The sequence below is a fragment of the Oryx dammah genome, unplaced genomic scaffold (assembly GCF_014754425.2).
Source record: "Oryx dammah isolate SB20612 unplaced genomic scaffold, SCBI_Odam_1.1 HiC_scaffold_23, whole genome shotgun sequence".
Taxonomy (NCBI): domain Eukaryota; kingdom Metazoa; phylum Chordata; class Mammalia; order Artiodactyla; family Bovidae; genus Oryx; species Oryx dammah.
The window spans coordinates 24,316,545-24,336,562 of NW_024070207.1; the positions used below are offsets into that span (position 1 = coordinate 24,316,545).

Sequence of the window (20,018 nt, forward strand, 5' to 3'; positions counted from 1 at the left end):
ATGCTTCTGCCAGCTCCTGTGACTGAACGAGAGAGAGCACAAGCTTTGAGTTAAGCCTTATTAGAGACAGTATTCGAAGTTAGAATGGGATCTTGCGCTTGATGACCATACAGACTCACTTGAGGTTTGAATTTTAGTCAAGGGTAGTTAACTTGAGTCCCCCTGGCCTTCCCACTCCCGTTTCCGGTCAGTGATCAACCCCTAAGAAATGGTTGGAATTAGGTGCCTAAGAAAAGGTTATCAGGCCGATAAGCTTGTTCTGTCTCTAAGGCCATGGGCAGATATCAATTCCATAGAAAACCAAAGCAACCATTGAGAACTGTTGGTCTCTTCTAAAAGAAAGCACATAGCACGTATTTACATAGCCCTTGTTCTGTGCCAGGCACTGTTTGGGGCTTTTCATCTGTTGTAACTCACTTAATCCTCATAATAACCGTTTTCTTTGGTTATAATTATCATCTTCATGTTATAGATGCAGAGAGAGGCAGAGAGGTTAAGTAACTTGCCGGCTAGTAAGTAACAGAGCTGGCATCTGAGTTCAGGCAGCCTGGCTCCATAGTCCATGCTCTTAATCACTATACTAGGCTGAAAGGAAATGTCTTACAGATGAAGAGCTGTTAGAGAGCTTTACAAGAAACACAGTCTCCACTTGTTTATGAGTATGTCTAAATGTATTATACCCACATACATGTATTCAGATACGTTTAAACATTTGCAGATTGTATTTAAACTTTCTGTGAGTGTGTGTGTTTTAAAGTATAGGAAGTTGAAGAATCTTAAGAGAAATGGAAGGAAACTATTAGGGAAAAAAAGGATGACAGAGAGCCAAAAGTACCCTAAAATGCAAACAAGTTAGATCTGACTAAAGGATTTGTGTGTGTGTGTGTGTTTGTCTGTGTGGGTTAGTCGCTCAGTCGTGTCCTACTCTTTGCGACCCCATGGACTGTAGCCTGCCAAGCTCCTCTGTCCATGGAATTCTTCAGACAAGAATACTGGAGTCAGTTGCCATTTCCTTCCCCAGGGGATCTTCCTGAGCCAGGGATCTACTTCAGAACAAATGGGCAAAAAAGAAGTCCATCTGAGAGATGGGAAATAGGGGAGGCTAATGCTCCATTAAAATAACAAGGTTAAAAGATAGATCTTAAAAAGTCTTAAACTACCTTGAAAATTGGGGTATGATTTAAAGCGAACCATAAATAGGTAATATTTTTATTGTGAGGGCTTTAATTTCTGTGTGGGAGTGGGAGGTGGGTGAGAAGGCAGTATGTCAGGAAGGACTAAATCAGCTATCCTGGACTTTTGGTGCAGTGCGTTTCTGGAAACTGAACAATAAGGGAGTTAATCCTAAAGTAGAGTGTGGTCTCCAATAGGAACAATGTTTTCATTAATGGCTGTATATGTGATAAACAATTTGTCTTCAAAAATATCATTGACGAGATGTCAGAAAGGCCAACATGGAATAACTGTATATCAAGTCCTAACTTAAATCCTAACTTTTCATCACTTAAAATCTTAACTTAAAATCACTGTCCCCTGAGCCATTGGTGCCCCCTGGCACAAGCTGGGTTTAAATGCAGTGCAATAGGAACTCCCTGCTTCTACAAGGACTTGGCCTGCTGTGGGCTGCTCCTCCCCACAGCTGGGCCTTTGGTCTACCTTTCAGAAATGCTAATGGTAGTTGAGTCAGGAATGGTGGGCCGAATATTGAGAATTCATGGCTGGTGCAGGCTGCCGTGTAGAAAACTGATTTTGGGGGGAATCACAACTACATAGTGCCTGTCAGATTGATGTTTTGGGACAAATGGCATTTTTTTGTTCAGTTAAAAAGGAAGGTAATGCTATAAATATTGCATATCATGTAAGAGGCCCAGAGCACTCCAAAGTGTTGGCATAGAGTATAAAATATAACTACCTATTGATAAGTTAATATAGCTGTAGTTCTTAAGTAATTAATAATGATTAAGTTTCCATTAAATAACTGAGTTGTGCAATAATTTTCGACTTACCGAAAAATTGCAAAGATAGTACAGAGAAGCCTTTATCCAGTCTCTGGGGGTGGGGGTGATTGTGGTAGTCTTGGCCTCAGGAGAAGTTCTCAGGAAAGTTTGAAATGCTGTTTCCTTTCCTGCTCTGTTTCCTTCCCTGCGTTTGGCAGAAGCATGAAAACTCCTTTCCCTGGTCCTAAAGCTGAATCCAAAATAATAGAGTCAGTAAATACTTGATGGAGACAGTGGTGGGTTTTTCTCTAAATGAAACACATTTTTCAAGACATTGGTTCACTGTTTCTCCTCTTCTCTTCCCTCTTCAGATTTGCTAGAGCTACAGTTCCAGCTGTTTAGTGTCAGACCTCAAGGGAGCAACCAGGGCTGTTAAATGTCTCTCTCAGTACTTCTTTGGAATAGTCATAAAAAAAACAATTACCAGGTCACGTTAGCAAGCACAGTTAAAGATGAGACACTTCAACACATTCACAGAACTGCTGAGAGGGAAGTGTCTATATTGAGTGCCCTTTGGTGAGCAAGTGTAGGGGACCCCAAATACCCACAGGAGGAAAAGTTGGATGTTTAAGAATATACTGTCCTCTGGGTTCACCCTATAGCAGGTGATGTGGCATGGGAGCCACACTTCCTGGGTTTGCACCTCAGCTCTGTCATTTACCAGCCATGGGATATGGGGCAAGTGACTCAAAGCCCTTGTCTTGCTCGCCTCATCTTTACAAGCTGATAGTCCCTGTATTCTAAGGTTGAGAGGACTGAGCAGATTCGTTTGTGGAGAATACTTAGGATACTACCTGGGTCAGTAAATGTTAGCTCTCATTAACTCAGTTTTATGATTCCTGGCCTCTAGGACTTGGAGGAAAAATGAAATGAACCACTGAAAACACTGGCTGCTGTTGATAAATGTGTTTCCTGTGCTTGATTTGAACAGAATCTCAGCCACCTGTGACGAATTTGAGTGTTTCTGTTGAAAACCTCTGCACCATCATATGGACATGGAATCCTCCTGAGGGAGCCAGTCCGAATTGTAGTCTAAAGTATTTCAGTCATTTTGGCAACAAACAGGATAAGGTAAGTTTTCTGGAACAGATCACACTGTGAACAACTGTGAGTTGGAGCTAAGAATGAGCTACATTCTAATCTCACTTCAAAGTGAGGTTTTTAGTTTGAGTCGTGTCCAAATTTTTTAACTGGGAAAATTATGGAAACAACTATGTCCAAAACTGAACATCAGAAAATATTTGCTAATCAAATACAATTGAGGTTATTACTCTCTTAGGAAATATTAGGTATCATTGTCTAGTAGGCAATCCATAAATAATTAATTATGTTAAAATTGGTTCCTATAGGCACTCCATGAATAATTAATTATGTTAAAATTGGTTTCTGTATTGTTGCCTGAAGCATTGTATTTATATAAGACTCTCAGTTTCTCAGGGAATTTTCTCATTTACCATCTCATTAATCACTTGCACAGGTAGATATGCAAGATCTATGTGATGCCAAAGAAAATGGCCATATGGAAAGTGAAAAAAATAAGATGTCCGTGACAGGTGGAATTGACTAGAAGATTCCCTGATGTTTGAGGAAAAATGAGAGAAACTTTCAGCTTTTCCCAGTCGGATGTACAACCAATTTCAGTGAATTTTTGTTAACAAGATTTTGGATTCTTTATGATAATCGTATTTAACTTAAATTTCTCTTAAGAGCCTTATTGGTTTGTAGCCCCTTATAACTGACAGGTTCCTCAAAGCACCATATTGTCTGTTCAGAACTGTTTTATACCTGCATACACTCCTTGGTTTCTGCATCTGCAGACTCAACCAACTGCAGGTGGAAAATATTCAGGAAAAAAAAAAAATCCCAGAAAGTTCTAAAGCAAAACTTGAATTTTTAAACTGTCAACTATTTCCATATCATTTACATTGTACTAGGTATTATAAGTCATCCAGAGATGATTTAAGTATAGGAGAGGATGGGCAGAGGTCATATGCAAACACTGAGTAAAGTGAGTGAGGAAGTCGCTCAGTCATGTCCGACTCTTTGCGACCCCATGGACTGTAGCCTACCAGGTTCCTCCATCCATGGGATTTTCCAGGCAAGAATACTGGAGTGGATTGTCATTTCCTTCTCCAGGAGATCTTCCCAACCCAGGGATTGAACCCAGGTCTCCCGCATTGCAAGCAAACGTTTTACCGTCTGAGCCACCAGGGAAGATCCAAACACTAGGCCATTTTAAATAAAGGACTTGAGCATCCACACATTTTGGTGTCTACAGGAGGCCCTGGAACCAATGCCCCTCCCATGTAAGAGGGGTGATTCTTCTTTCAGTGTGTGGGTGGGGAAGATGGAGGATGTTTGGGATTGAATTTGCCCAGGATTTTAAGGAGGCCAATGAGAAGTTGTTATTAATGACAATACTTCAGCTCAGTGAACTGTGGAATCATCACGTCCAGGCAGTTTGGTGGCAGGAAGAGTCCGGAGAACTAGTTAGTGCACCATGCTGCTAGCTCAGTGGCCTGAGGTAAAGTCCTTAACCTCTCTGAGCCTTCATTTCCTTGTGTGTAAACTGTGGCTTTACACTTCTCTGGCTTGCTGGGACACCAAAACTAATGTATGGGAAAGCTTAATGAAGAAAGGATGAAATGGGATCTCCTTCCCGAGGGGAACTTGCTAATCTGCCTTCCCACAGAGGTGTTAATTGTAGTTTAGATGTGGATTGATAAGAGGCTGGTCAGTTCCAAGTATTTGCCTTTTAAGAGAGGTCCTCCAAATGCGGAAGCCAGTGAAACTCTGGTAGACCAGTTCCCCTTTTCACACTGTTGGCTTCCTCTTGTTCCTAAGGATGGGCCTTAGACAGTTGGAGTCTTAGTGACAGCTTCTGGTAGTTCAGCCTTGAGAAATTACAGGAAAGACCCTTTTTAATGTGTCACCTAAATAATCTAACTGAAACCCCCAGGAGAGGTCACCATCTTTCTAACAGGGCCTTGTTCATTAGCCTGTCAGCCATGCTCAAGGATCAGTCAGCTAGATATGCTGACGTGCCAGCCTAGAAATGGGGCTGACTCCTCAGTATAGTTACAGAAACTTAGACATAAAAGTAACTTTAGGAGGCAGTCGAATCAGAATTGGGTTGGAAATTTTGTCTCTTCCCCTTTCAAGTCTTGTGGCCTTAGGCAGGCAACTCATTTAACTTCTCTGAGCCTGAGCCTCCATTTTCTTGTTTGTAAAATGCTAGGGTGGGGCGGGGGAGGGCTAGTAAAAATACTTACTTCATATGAACGATGTACATTTATGAAAGAAGATAATGTTTGTGATATACCTGGTACAGAGTTTGTGTTCAGTAACTGTTAGCTTTTATTATGATTACTGTTAGATCGAATCATGTAAAATTGTTTCTTTTATAGATCATATGTATGGTTCGACTAGTATTATTGTTTAATCTTGGTCTCTCCCTTTTGCTCCCAAAGAAACCTATAAAGCATGGCCTCTGCCTAAGGCCTACTCATTTATTGCAGGCATTTGCATCATTGAAGGCTGCCAATGTCAGGACTGTGATAAACACAGATTATCCCTTCCAATCAGTGATGGGGGATTTCCTGTCTGGTCCTTTTGAAGTTTACAATCCTGAGTCTGAGAATCAGTGGCAGGAGAGATTTTCTTCCCCTCACTCTGTCCTTTGAATATAGCATTAATGTCGTGAGACCACACTGGGATGTATATTATCGTTATTGTTTAGTCACTAAGTCGTGTCTGACTCTTTGCAACCCCATGGACTGTAGCCTGCCAGGCTCCTCTCTGGGATTTCTCAGGCAAGGACACTGGTGTGGATTGCCATTTTCTTCTCCAGGGGATCTTCCTGACTCAGGGACTGAACCCACATCTCCTGCTTGGCAGGTGGGATTCTTTTCCACTGAGACACCAGGGAAGGTCCATGCTTTGAAGCATATTGATGCAGTGGCATTATAATAGTTTGTATGTGTTATGGTGTTTTTGTGACCATCTAATGGTCCCAAATTGCTAAATGAGGTAAATCATTGAGGTCATTTTCAGTCTTCAGATTGGAGAAACATTAAGATGAGACATAGAGAATCGTAGATAATTAAAAAATAAAAATAGAAGACTAGTTCAAGTGGCTGCCCTCCACCAGTGTTTTAGCGATATCTAATCTGGCAATTAGAAGGATCTGGCCCCAGATTTTAGATTTCTTTCATCATCAAGAGACAGGTGAGTCTCACTCGGTGAATAAATTAAAAGGCTGTTGTTCTGTCTAGGCATCCAAAGAAGCTAAAGGTCAAGCTGACCCCCCTTTCCTTCTGAGAAAGGATTAGGAATTGGGAAAGCTGCAGCCTAGCCAAATGAACATTGGTCTTGAAGGGGAGGGATCGGCTCAGGACTCTGGCCTTGATTTTTGATAAATTTTCAAAGGAGCCCAGACTCTCTGAGGGGTGGAGCATAATGTCATACAGCAGCTACCAGTTGAATGAGTCACCACAGCCGAAAGTCACGTGGGAGCCATCAGACATACTTCATCAAGATCTGCTGGGAGGGATCTGGTTCCTGGTCTGATAGAGAGAGGCACACTTGACTTGGCAGTCATTGACAACTGGGATTCCTACTTTATTCATGCCAGTTTAATATTATTTGCCTTGAGCTTCAGAAGATAATTTATTTTAAGTATTTTATCTTTTCCCCAACCATGTCTTTTCTAAGTTATTTTATTATTCAATTGCTCAAAACAAAAGGTTCAGATTTAGGTACTAAAGTATGTTTTTAATTTAAGAAATTCTATTTATTAAAAATATTTGTGTAATAAAATTCAGCCCACTCACTGGAACAATATCTAGTATAATAAGATAACTGAGATTTTTCATTGATGATTCTCAATGATGGCATCTGACCATGCATTTTCCCCTGGGTGTCCTCAAATGGCAAACGCAGCTTCCACACAAGAATTATCAAGGATTCTTGGTCAGGGCGGCTCCTTCAGGGGTATATAGGACTTTTGCTCAGTAAAATAGTATGGTTGGTGAAATGTGCATTCAGAGCTTCCCTGCCATCATCAGCAAAAATCCTGGGACTGGTCGTCAGTTTCACAGGTTGAGAAACCTCATTTCCTCAGCACACATTCATCAATCCAGGGCCAGTTCCTTACTTCATCATGGGAACAAGAATGTCAAAACATTCTCAAGAGTCTTTCGAGAAACCTCATTTCCTCAGCATGCATTCATCAATCCAGGACCAGTTCCTTACTTCACCATGAGAACAATAATGGTGAAACAGTCTCAAGAGGCTTCTGTTGGCACAGCTGGTATGTTCCATCCCTGTAGGCAGCAACTGTATGGAAAGCAAAATGATAAGTAGGTTCCTTGGCAAGGAGTCAGGAATTTGTTGTGAAAATGTACTTGGCTCGGAATAGCTGGAAGGCACCACTGAGGGTAGGCATGGCTTTACTGCTGGGACAAACCTACTCAATGTTCATGGACTGAATCACCTTTTCTCCCCATCACAATTTTGTTTGCGGACATTTCTTTTTCTTTTCTTCCAGGGCTGACCAACGAACTCCTCTTTTAGAGTGCTGTCTTGCCTAGTCCTCAGAGCTATTCAGTGTCTCAAAAAGTGTTGTTTTTTCCCCTGTGTCTTTGCTATGGTTTGTTGCTTGATGATTGGCTGGCTACCTCTCAGAGGACATCCTTGGGTCCTCATTTTGAGAGTCTCTCACAGTCGCCTTCATGCTCAGCTGCTGGCAGGCGTCTGAAATGGCAGAGTAGCCCCTTTAGAGTGGTAAATAGAGGTAACGCTGACAAAATTTCCCCTTCATGGCTCTCAGCACGTATATAAGAGGAAATGCTGTCTCCAACTTGAGTCAGAAAATATTACAAAACAGGAAGTGCCTTGGAACTCTGATTAAAAGCAGCTCCATTCTTAATAATTCCAACTCTGCCACCTTGGAAAATGTGAATTTCCTGAAGAGTCCTTTAATCTCATTATTCTAAATCATAATAACAAGATTTGTGATTTTTATCTGTAGGCTGTCTATAAATTGGCTTTCTGTGGTTCCACAAAGCTTATCTACCTTTCAGAATAAGAGTGTGCTGCACTCAGTGTGTGTCAGCCCTTATCATTCCTGTGTTTATGTGAGATCGTCAAAACGGTCAGTGCAGAAAGATGTTTGGTGAAAAGTCGTTCCTCAGCCCTCAGGCTCCCCTTCTGTACTTCCTCTCCTCAGAGGTGACCAGAGTTGCCAGATTCTTAGACCAGTTCATTTGATCTTAATCTTGATGTTATACTATGTCTACTTGGAAGTGAATTTTTATAATCTCACTGTGTTTCCTTTGAGATTGCTCTTAGATAGTTGACATGTTAGCATGGTAGGTTTATAGAAAATGTCATGATGTTTATACATGAAAATGTGAGGAACTGTCTCTTATTTCTACCAGGGTTTCTCAATGGTGGCACTACTGCCATTTAATGTAGGATAATTCTTTGTTGTGGGGGGAGGGAAGGCTGTCCTATGCTTTGTAGAGGGTTTAGCAGCATCCTTGGCCTCTGCCCACTAGATGCCAGTAGCAGTTCACTCTGCCCCCTGCCCTCCCCCCGCCAGTTATGACAACTAAACATGTTTCTAGACATCAACAAATGTCATCTACGGGTGGGAGAACAGAATCACCCCCAGTTGAGAATCACTGAACTGTATACCATTTGCTAACTTTTCATTTTCTTTACACATTTCAGCATGCAAATGTTTTATTACATAAATGTATTTCTGTGTATTGGCTACAGCAGTATCTTTTAAATTTCTTTACCTTAGAAAATTGCTCCAGAAACTCATCGTTCAAAAGAAGTGCCCCTGAATGAGAAGATCTGTCTGCAGGTGGGGTCCCAGTGCAGCACCAATGAAAGTGAAAAGCCCAGCATTTTGGTGGAAAAGTGCATCTCGCCCCCTGAAGGTAACAACCGAAAGCACTATCTCTTGGCATTTAGAGAATACATCCAAATTATCTACCTGCTTATGTTCATTAATTCATTCCATTTTCAAACACTTGAGTCTAATAAATGTCAGGCACTTGTACTAGATGCTGACAACACACTGATAACTGTGAGATGCTCACAGACAACTTGAATGACCATGCCTGGTAGTTATAGAGTACTGAATAATTTGGAAAGTAATACACACTGGCACACCCTCACATGCACACACGCACGCACACACATGCCTTTCCCCTGAATTGAGCTTCTTAAGCTTATTCTCTGAAATGACAAAGGTGTGTATTATTATCCTGATTCATTTTATGAGGAAGAGGGAAACTGAGTGAGTTGCTGTAGATCTTCAGATCCTAGATCCAGTGCCTTAAAAAAATAACAAAAATATTATTCAGTATGGGTAAGAGGCTGGGAGCATGGTTTATAACAACTTAACCTCCCCTATTCTCATTTCCCAAGGAGTTTAATAATCTGAATAAAGCCTAAACTGTATTATGACCAAAAGGTGGTTGGTGATACAAAAAATTATATTATGACAAAAAGTAACCTTTTAAGGATCACGAGAGATAGCAGGTTTGAATTTTAAATAAAGACATTTAATTTAGAGATATTATATCATAACTTAAAAGGCTTTCTAAAGGTAGAGATTTCAGGTCAGTAAGATTTTCTGGCTCCTAAGACCATAACACGCAATAGGCAGTGAAGAGTTATATTTTGTTTTCCTTTCCCCAAATTGCTTCAAGAGGAATGTTTGTTTAATTTTTAAAACAAGGTATGTCAGTATTGCTCAAATGACAGGAAGGTAAATTATAACTCAGTAAATGTATTTTTTTAAACGACAAGTAGATATAAAGGTTTTTTATGTTTTCACATTCATTTGGGAAACTTCATAGTCATTTCCTACGATTGAAATGTTGTTTGCCCTTTAAACTCTCTCTCCAGTTAGGAGTACAAGAGTTAAGGTACCTCAATAGTAAAGATGTCTTCTTAATCTGAGGAGATGAGAGAGAAAGTTGTGAGCAAATTAGATTTGAGTTTTCTCCCTCCTGGGTGCCTTCTGGGTCAAATGGGACTGAGAGGTTAGGGGTCAGCTTTCTGGAGAAGCAGCCTGAAGCACCCTCATCACCCCGAGCCCTCAGAGTGATTGGCTAGCTGGCACTACAAGGAGAGGACAGTCGTAAATTCTTGGCTGGATGTTCTAGGTGATCCTGAGTCTGCTGTTACTGAGCTCCAGTGCATTTGGCACAACCTGAGGTACATGAAGTGCACTTGGCTCCCTGGAAGGAATACAAGTCCTGACACTAACTACACTCTATACTACTGGTGAGTATGGACAGTACACTTACTTACTGCAGAGGGACTGACTGTGATTGCATTGGGAACCTTTGAAACTAACCTAGTTAAAATGTAAACAGAATACCCTATTCCTTTCTATAGTTTGCTCTAATGAAAAATGCATCTGCTTTTGGTGTCTCATTAAAAAAAAAACAACCTTAAAAAATAATTATAGATCCACTGGTATGTTGCAAAAAATATCCAAAGAGATCCCATCTACCCTTCACCCAGTTGCTTTCAATGGTAACATCTCATATATAGGGTGCAGTATTAAAACCAGAAAATTGACATTGGTATAGTCCACTGACCTTATTCCAATTTAACCAGTGTTCCGTCCAGGCATTTGGATGTGTATGTAGTTCTGTGCAGTTTTATCATATGCAAAGATGCAGAACAGTTCCATTACCACAAGGAGCCCTCTAGTTGCCCTTTTATTTATTTTTAAAAATTAGTTAATCTGTTTGGCTGCACCTGCTGTTAGTGGCTACATGAGAGATCTTTAGTTGTGTTATGTGGGATCTAGTTCCCTGACCAGGGATCGAACCCAGGCCCCCTGCATTGAGAGTGAGGAATCTTAGCCACTGGACCACCAGGGAAGTCCCAAGTTGCCCTTTTATAGCTACACCCACCTCCTTCCTGCACCCCCTCTCCCTACACTCCTCTCCCCCAAGTCTCTAACCTCTGGCAACCACTCATCTGTTCTCCATCTATAATTTTGTCATTTTAAGAATGTAACAGGAACAGAATCATACAAAATATATTAATAACTGTCAGAGGCTGACTGTATTTTTCAGTCTCTGCATAATACTCTGGAGATCCATCCAAGCTGTTGTATATATCAATAGTCCATTTCTTTTTCTTGCTGAGTAGTGTTCTATGATATGGATGTATCAGTTTGTTTAACCTTTTATTCACTAAAGGATATCTCGGTTATTTTCAATTTTTGTGCATGTATGAAGAAAGCGATTATAAATATTCATGTTCAGGTTTTTATGTGAATATCACTTTTCAGTTCTCTGGAACAAATGCCTTAGGGTATAATTGCTGGATCATATGGTAATTGCATATTTAATTTTATTAAAAAACCGCCAAATTATTTTCTGGAGTAACTGTATTGTTTTACATTCTCACAAGCAATATATGAGTGATTGGTTTTTATCTTTCAAAAGGAAAATTATATCATTCCCAGAGTTAAAAAGTAGTTTGGTGCCCCAGAGAATGACTTATATTTCCTATGTGTGCTGTATCTACAAAATTTGTTAAATTTCTAAATTAATCTTTCATTATTTCCTTTCCTTTGGAGCCTAGGATTGCTTATTAACAACAGAACAGGGAAGAAAGAACCAGGTTAATCAACTGAATTTAGTAAAACCTGAGCATACATAGTGGTTAAAGCTCTGAATGGTGAGCAGAGATAAGAAACCCATCTCTTTACTCCTGAAGCTTCATTGTAGAGGTGACAGTGTTGGACACAGTAGTTCATATAGAAAGAAGAGTGCATGCTGGAAGCTTGCAGAAGTGTAGACAGGCTCTGTGAGAAGTGAGGGTGGAGCTTGGCATGGTGGTGGAGCGAGGTGAGAGGCATTGCTGAAGGGGTGGACTGCCAGATAGAGAAGTGTCTCTGAGGCTGGAGGCTGGCGCTGAGGCAGAATGGTCTCAGGACTGGGAGTATTTAGTTTATGTGATTCCAGGTAGGGAAGCAGGAGGTCTGATGCTGGCAGAGTGCCCTGCACGTGGCGTTGTCCCCCCATCTGTCATTCATTCAGACTGTTTCTGAGAGAGTGGGGTATGGAGGGCCACATTCAGAACTTCTGAAGTTATAGGATGAACAGGGCCTTTATCCTGGAATGTCCATTTTGCCCAATGACTGGATGAAAAGTATGAATATTTTTGGTATGTGACAACTCTCGTGGCTATATCATGGAATAGGACACCAAAAAATCACGTGAATTTTTGAACGGAAACCTCCCAGGTAGCCTGGAGGTTGTCATTCCCTCTCTTCCTCTGTCCCCAGAGGTGCTCCCAGGCAAGTTGAGGGGCACTGCAGGTGAAGGCAGACAGCATTGAATTCACGTGGTTCAGTCTGGAGTCTCCCTGACTCCCCAGTACAGATCATTTTCATGTGAGGTTTGCAGTTTCACTTGCCTGCTGGTGGTACCTGTTGCTTCTCCTTTACTGTAAGCCCTTCAGTGGTTCCTGGCACCTACGGGCTAAAGTCCAAACTCATCAGCAGGAGCAACAAAGCCTTTTATGCTCGCTCTCCTAACTGGCTCTGTCGCCTCAGTGTCATCCTGCACCCACCACCCAACCCACACTGAACTTCTTTCAGTTCCTCAAACTCACTCTTCAGACACTCAAACAGAAGAGTGGCATACAGACCCAACATTCAGGCAGAATAGTGGAAGCACTCTGCATGCCCTTGTGGCCCAGGCCTTGCCTGTTCACCTGGACGTTTCTAACTTGTCCTTATCTCAGCTCAGGCATCTCTTCCCTTCCAGAAAGCCTTCCTTGACCTCTCTAGCCTAGGTACATGCCCGGTTGTCATGTACCATAGTACCTTGTACTTTCCTGTGTCATAATAGTCAGCACATTGCATTGTCATTTCCTGTTTACTTAGTGGTCATCCTCTCCAGGCTACCGTCTCCCTTGAGAGCAGGGGCTGTGTCTTATTCCCCGACACCCCATGCCTGACACACGGGAGGTGCTCTTAATATGTTTTTGAATGTTTGGTAGTATCTAAAGTTAGACAACATTCAGGATTGGGGTGAGGACTTAGGGAGCAAGGATAAGCAACTCAGGAGCATTATCATAAGTCATATCACTTCAGTCGTGTCTGACTCTGTGTGACCCCACAGATGGCAGCACACCAGGCTCCCCTGTCCCTGGGATTCTCCAGGCAAGAACACTGGAGTGGGTTGCCATTTCCTTCTCCAATGCATGCAAGTGAAAAGTGAAAGTGAAGTCGCTCAGTTGTGTCCGACCCTCAGCGACTCCATGGACTGCAGCCTTCCAGGCTCCTCCACCCGTGGGATTTTCCAGGCAAGAGTACTAGAGTGGAGTGCCATTGCCTTCTCCGCAGGAGCATTATACTTCAGGAATAAAAAGAGAGAAGGATGGAGTAGATCTGCCTCCCCAAGAACTAAGCCTTAAAAGAAGCAGCCTGGCCTTGGTGATGTTTTGGTGAAGTCTGGAGAGAGCCGTTACTATAGGCTTAGGATCCCTGAGTTTATTATGCTATTAATTCCCCTTGATTTTCCTAGAGTTGTTATTGGTAAAATCACAGGGAAAACCTTCAAAGAATCTGTCCTTAGCAGGGGCAGGGAAAGGAAGAGAAGAAGTCTTAAAACTTTATCTCAGTCCATGGCAGACTGTGCAGGAAAGTAACCCAAATATAGAAATTAGGGTAGCTCTGAGAGAGATGATAGCCTAGCCCTTGGAGTTCTTATTAGACAAATTTAGGGAAGTGCCTTGGAGCGTTGTTATTTAGTCGCTCGGTTGTGTCTGACTCTTTTGCAACCCCATGGACTGTAGCCCACCAGGCTTCTCTGCCCATGGGGTTATCCCAGGCAAGAATACTGGAGTGGGTTGCTATTTCCTCCTCCAGGAGAACTTCCAGACCCAGAAATCAAACCCACATCTCCTGCGAGTCCTCATTAGTAATCTGTTTTATATGTAGTAGTGTGTGGTGCTCACTCAGTTGTGTTTGACTCCCTGTGGCCCCACTGACTGTAGCCTGCCAGGGTCCTCTGTACGTGGAATTTTCTAGGCAAGAATACTGGAGTAGGTTGCCATTTCCTCCTCCAGGGGATCTTCCCCACCCAAGGATCAAACCTGCATTTCCTCCATTGGCAGATGGATTCTTTACCATTGAGCCACCTGGAAAGCCCCACCTTGGGGCATATACCAGCACAAAATGAATCTTAGTGCAGATTACAAAACTAGCATCCCCTCTGGATGAATAAATTATCAAAAACTGGCCCAACCAAATAAGAAGGCATTCTTCTTCCTCTGGACTGAAGTATTCAACTTCAGGGCTGATGCAGTGTCTTTCAAAGCTGACCACACACGGTACTTGGGCTGGTTGGCTGGCTTTCAGCCCTTAGTTCATGCTGTGGTGCAGGGATAAGCTACAGCCATGGGATGGCATCCATCCCAAGATAGTGGGGGTTCGCTGGCACCCAGTGGTGGGGGGAATGCAGCAGGGACACCACTTCTTGTCATACACATTCCCAGAATCGGTCATCAGCATGGACTCTTCCTGTAACATAGACCTGTACTGTCCGATACAAGAGCCACTAGTCACACATGACTTTGTTTACATTTTAATTGATTAAAATTAAATCAAATTAAAACTTAAGTTGCTCAGTTTTACTAGCCAGTTTCGCATATGGCTAGTGGCTCCTGTACCAGACAGCACAAATTTCCATAATCCCAGAAAATTCATTGGACAGGCTGGGATAAATTCTGTATCTTTTGCCCTTACCACCTTATTCTCTTTTCTGGAGCCATACTGCTTGGGTTCAAATCTTGACTCTCTTTCTTACTAGCAGTGTGATTTGGGGCAAGTCACTTTTCTCTCAGCCTCAGTTTTGTAATCTGTAAAATGGGAGTAGTAACAATAGTGCTGCCTCTTAAGGATGTTTTGAGGGCTGTTATATGAAGAGTATTTGGAGTTGGCCTAATTGCTAACATCTGTAGAGTAAGCATGCAATGAAAGTGAAAGTGAAGTCGCTCAGTTGTGTCCGACTCTTTGGGACCCCATGGACTGTAGCCCACCAGGCTCCTCAGCCCATGGAATTTTCCAGGCAAGAATACTGGAGTGGGTTACCATTTCCTTCTCCAGGGGATCTTCCCAACCCAGGGATCCAACCCCGGTCTCCCGCACTGCAGGCAGACGCTTTACCGTCTGAGCCACCAGGGAAGCCCATATAGCATGCAATACATGCTAGCTATATGGTTTTTTTATTATTCATCCCCACTCCCTTGAGGATGCAGCCAGTACACAGAGCTGACCTCTTCCACCACCTCACAACATTGGCACCTAGCCCACATCTCTTCCTCCCCGCTGTCCCCTAGAGAGATCCTTTCCAATCAAAACCACAGAAGAAAGACACATGGCTCATTCATTATCAAACAGTCAGAATTGGTTTAAGTACCAGTTTAAAATCACGTCAAACAAACTGCCAGAGACTGTTTCCCTAATCTCCAGTCAGAAAAACGTGGAGTCATTTTGAAGCCCCAGGGCTATGACTTCCAGTCCTTCAGGGATAGTCTGGCATTGAAGGGAGCCTGACCTTAATAGCTACAGACTAGCCAAGCCAATGAATTTTAGGGAATTTCTTAACAAACTAATCATCTTTAGAGTGCAGGAAATAGTCTTTAATTTGTCCATTTCCTCCTTCTGTCCCACAGAGTGATTTTGTGGATTTCAGTGCGTGGTTTTTAACAGGAAGCACTCAAATGCCTCCTATCTGAGGTTATCATCTAATCTTTTACAAGATTTCAAAATTTTTCTCTTCAAAATCAGTATTTTCCCTTTTGTTATTTTTTCTAAAGTACAACAAAAGATTTTATATAAATTTCTTATCTGGATTCCATGAAAATATGTGAAGTACTCAGGGTACAATGAAAAAGGAATCTCAAAGGTTACTCATTAGAGGAGTTCCTTTCATTATTGAAAAAAATTAACTTTCTACATAGTTCTCTTTAGTTATGTAACAATAATGTTATAAGTTTCTTCAGTTTCTATTTCTGTGTGGGTGCAAAACATTTCAGACCTGTCTGATCTAAAAACTAGTCATGGCTGTAACTTAGTTTTTAAAAAACTGTTTTCATTCATGAACCACAGGGGCCAACCACTAGGAGAAAAAAATTTATATACTATCTCTTAAAGGACAAGGTTACTTTCTATATTGAAGCATTTCTTTGAACAGCCTTTGAAGAAGTAAATACATTAGATCTGAATTAAAAAAAATTTTTTTGTTTTTGTTTTTTAAAAAAGACATTATTTAAAGCAGTTCTAGATTTACAACAAAATTGGGAGGAAGGTACAGAGATTTTCCATATACCCACTGCCCCTACAATTAATAGCTTCCACCATTATCAACATCCCTCACCAACAGTACATTTGTTAGAATTGATGAAGCTACATTGACATATATCATCACCACCAGAATTCTGTATAGTCTATATTAGGGCACACTCTTGGTCTTCTACATTTTATGGGTTTGGACAAATGTATGACATATATCCATTGTTAGAATTACCATACAGAGTACTTTCATTGCCCTAAAAATCCTCTGTGTTCCACTAATTCATCTCTCCCCTACCCCAACCCCTGGCAACCATTGATTTGTTTATTCTCCTAGTTTTGTCTTTTCCAGGATTTCATCTGGTTGGAATCAGACAGTATGTAGCATTTTCAGATGGACTTCTTTCACTTAATAATACACATGTAACAGTCCTCCATATCTTTTCATGGCTTGATAGTTCATTTCTTTTTGGTGCTGAATAATATTTCACTGTCTGGATGTATCACAGCTTATGTATCCATTTAGTGACTAAAGGACATCTTGATTGCTTCCAAGCTTTGGCAATGATGAATAAAGCTGCTTTAAACTTTTGTATGCTGGTTTTTGTGTAGATATAAGGTCTCAATTTCTTTTGATAAATACCAGAGAGCACAATTACTAATCATATGGTAGGAACATGTTTGGTTTTGTAAGAAACTGTCTTCCAAAGTGGCTGTACCATTCTGTATTCCCACCAGCAATGAGCAAGAGTTCCTGTTGTTCCACACCCTCATCAGCATTTGATACTGCCGATGTCTGGATTATGGGCATTCTGACCAGTGTGTAGTAGTATCTTGTTGCTTTCATTTGCATTTCTCCGATGATATGTGCTTATTTGTCATCTGTATGTCTTTGGTGGAGTGTCTGTGAAGATCTTTGGCTCATTTTTTAGTTGAGTATTTTGCTTTATTGTTCAGTTTTATGAGTTCTTTGTATATTTTGACTAACAGCCCTTTATCACATGTGTCTTTTGCATATATTTTCTCTCCCGCCCCTCCAGTGTTTGGCTTCTTTTCTTATTCTCTTGATATTATCTTTTGCAGAAGTATTTAATTTTAATGAAATTCAGCTTATCAATTATTTCTTTTAAAGATCATGCCTTGGATGTTGTATGTAAAAAGTCATCACCATACCCAAGATTGTCTAGGTTTTCTCCTATGTTATCTCCTAGGAGGTTTATAGTTTTGCACTTTACATTTAGGTCTGTGATCCATTGTGAGTTTAGCTTTGTGAAGAATATAAGGTCTGTGACTAGATCTTTTTTTTTTACATGTGGATATCCAGTTGTTCCAGCACCATTTGTTGAAGAGACTATTTGTGCTTCAGTGTATTGCCTTTGCTCCTTTGTCAAAAATCAATTGACTGTATTTATGGGAAAAGATCTGCTTTTTATAAGACTGGATTTGTAGCACAGTCCCCTGGAGAATTGCTGTCAAAATGCTTATCTTAGTCCCTGGGCAAAACCTTCTAAGTAGGATTCTCTGGGAGAGGGGGGGTTGAGTGACCTGCATTTTTCAGATGACCACAGATGATTCTAAAGTAAACAAATCAAGGGTTTGGGACTCTTTCCTCTTAGTTCATTTTCTAAATTGTCTTCCTTTTCTGCAGAACGTTTGCACATCTCCCTTGTGACTGATGATGTAAGGCTTGACTCTGTGTATTCTTCTAGTTACTATAAAAGAGAATCCTTTGATAACCTAGACAAAAACTGTAATGAGCACATTCTGTCTACCTGTACTGTGCTGGATGATCACTGGGGAAAGGTCTCTGTAGAGGTTTTTGGAAATGAGAAAGAAGATACCAGCATTTAGAGCCACACAGTAGAGTAAGACACTTAGAAAGACCTCATGCTATGGAACATTGATCTGGCAGTGGTTCAGTTCAGTTCAGCCACTCAGTCATATCCAGCTCTATGCAACCCCATGAAATCTAACATGTCAGGCTTTCCCTGTCCTTCACCATCTCCCAGAATTTGCTCAAACTCATGTCCATCAAGTTGGTGATGCCATCCAACCATCTCATCCTCTATCATCCTCTTTTACTCCTGCCTTCAGTCTTTCCCAGCATCAGGGTCTTTTCCAATGAATCAGTTCTTCACTTCAGGTGGCCAAAGTATTGGAGCTTCAGCTTCAGCATCAGCATCAGTCCTTCCAATGAATATTCATGATTGATTTCCTTTAGGATAGACTGGTTTGATCTTCTTGCAGTCCAATGGACTCTCAAGAGTCTTCTCCAACACCACAGTTCAAAAGCTTCAATTCTTTGGTGCTCAGCTTTCCTTAGGGTCCAACTCTCACATCCATACATGACCACTGGAAAAACCATATCTTTAACTAGATGGACCTTTGTTGGCAAAGTAATGTCTCTGCATTTTAATATGCTGTATAGGTTGGTCATAGCTTTTCTTCCAAGGAGCAAGCGTATTTTAATTGCATGGCTGCAGTCACCAGCTGCAGTGATTTTGGAGCCCAAGAAGTCTCTCACTGTTTCTACTGTTTCCCCATCTATTTGCCATGAAGTGATGGGACAAGATGGCGTGATCTTTGTTTTTTGAATGTTGAGTTTTAAGCTAGCTTTTTCAGTCTCCTCTTTCACTTTCATCAAGAGGCTCTTTAGTTCCTCTTTGCTTTCTGCCATAAGGATGGTGTCATTTGCATATCTGAGGTTATTGATATTTCTTCCGGCAATCTTGACTCCAGCTTATGCTTCATCTAGCCCACCATTTCACATGATGTACTCTGCATATAAGTTAAATAAGCAGGCTGACAATATACAGCCTTGAGGTATTTCTTTTCTAATTTGGAACCAGTCCATTGTTCCATGTCTGGTTCTAACTGTTGCTTCTTGACCTGCATACAGATTTCTCAGGAGGCAAGTCAGGTGGTCTGGTATTCCCATCTCTTTAAGAATTTTTCAGGGTTTGTTTTGATCCACACAGTCAAAGGCTTTGGCATAGTTCCAGATGTAGATTTTTCTGGAACTCTCTTGCTTTTTCAGTGATCCCAGGGATGTTTGCAATTTGATCTCTAGTTCCTCTGTCTTTTCTAAATCCAGCTTGAACATCTGGAAGTTCTTGATTCATGTTCTGTTGAAGCCTGGCTTGAATAATTTTGAGCATTACTTTGCTAGCGTGTGAAATGAGTGCAATAATGCAGTAGTTTGAGCATTCTTGGGCATTGCGTTTTTTGGAGATTGGAATGAAAATGGACCTTTTACAGTCCTGTGACCACTACTGTGTTTTCCAAATTTGCTGGCATATTGAGTGCAGCACTTTCACAGCATCATTGTTTAGGATTTGAAATAGTTCAGCTGGAATTCCATCACCTCCACTAGCTCTGTTCATAGTGATGCTTTCTAAGGCCCACTTGACTTCACATTCTAGGATGTCTGGCTCTAGGTGAGTGATCACACCATTGTGGTTATCTGTGTCATGAAGATCATTTTTGTACAGTTCTTCTGTGTATTCTTGCCACCTCTTCTTAATATCTTCTGCTTCTGTTAGGTCCATATCATTTTTGTCCTTTATTGTGACCATCTTTGCATGAAATGTTCCCTTGGTATCTCTCATTTTCTTGAAGAGATCTCTAGTCTTCCCCATTCTGTTCTTTTCCTCTATTTCTTTGCATTGATC

The 20,018-nt window shown here is 41.3% G+C and overlaps 1 protein-coding gene and 1 non-coding gene across 2 annotated transcripts in view; both read left to right on the forward strand.

Annotated features, from left to right (window-relative positions):
- IL13RA1 (interleukin 13 receptor subunit alpha 1) overlaps positions 1-20,018 on the forward strand; it is an 81,604-nt gene that overhangs the window by 10,099 nt on the left and 51,487 nt on the right. Inside the window, exons 3-5 of the mRNA XM_040266615.1 lie at positions 2,929-3,068; positions 8,809-8,947; positions 10,184-10,304. Of these exons, the coding sequence (XP_040122549.1) occupies positions 2,929-3,068; positions 8,809-8,947; positions 10,184-10,304 (400 nt within the window). The remainder of the gene's footprint in view (positions 1-2,928; positions 3,069-8,808; positions 8,948-10,183; positions 10,305-20,018) is intronic.
- LOC120882704 lies at positions 1,522-1,649 on the forward strand. The gene has a single exon (XR_005725564.1). It is a non-coding gene; the product is annotated as a small nucleolar RNA SNORA35 (small nucleolar RNA).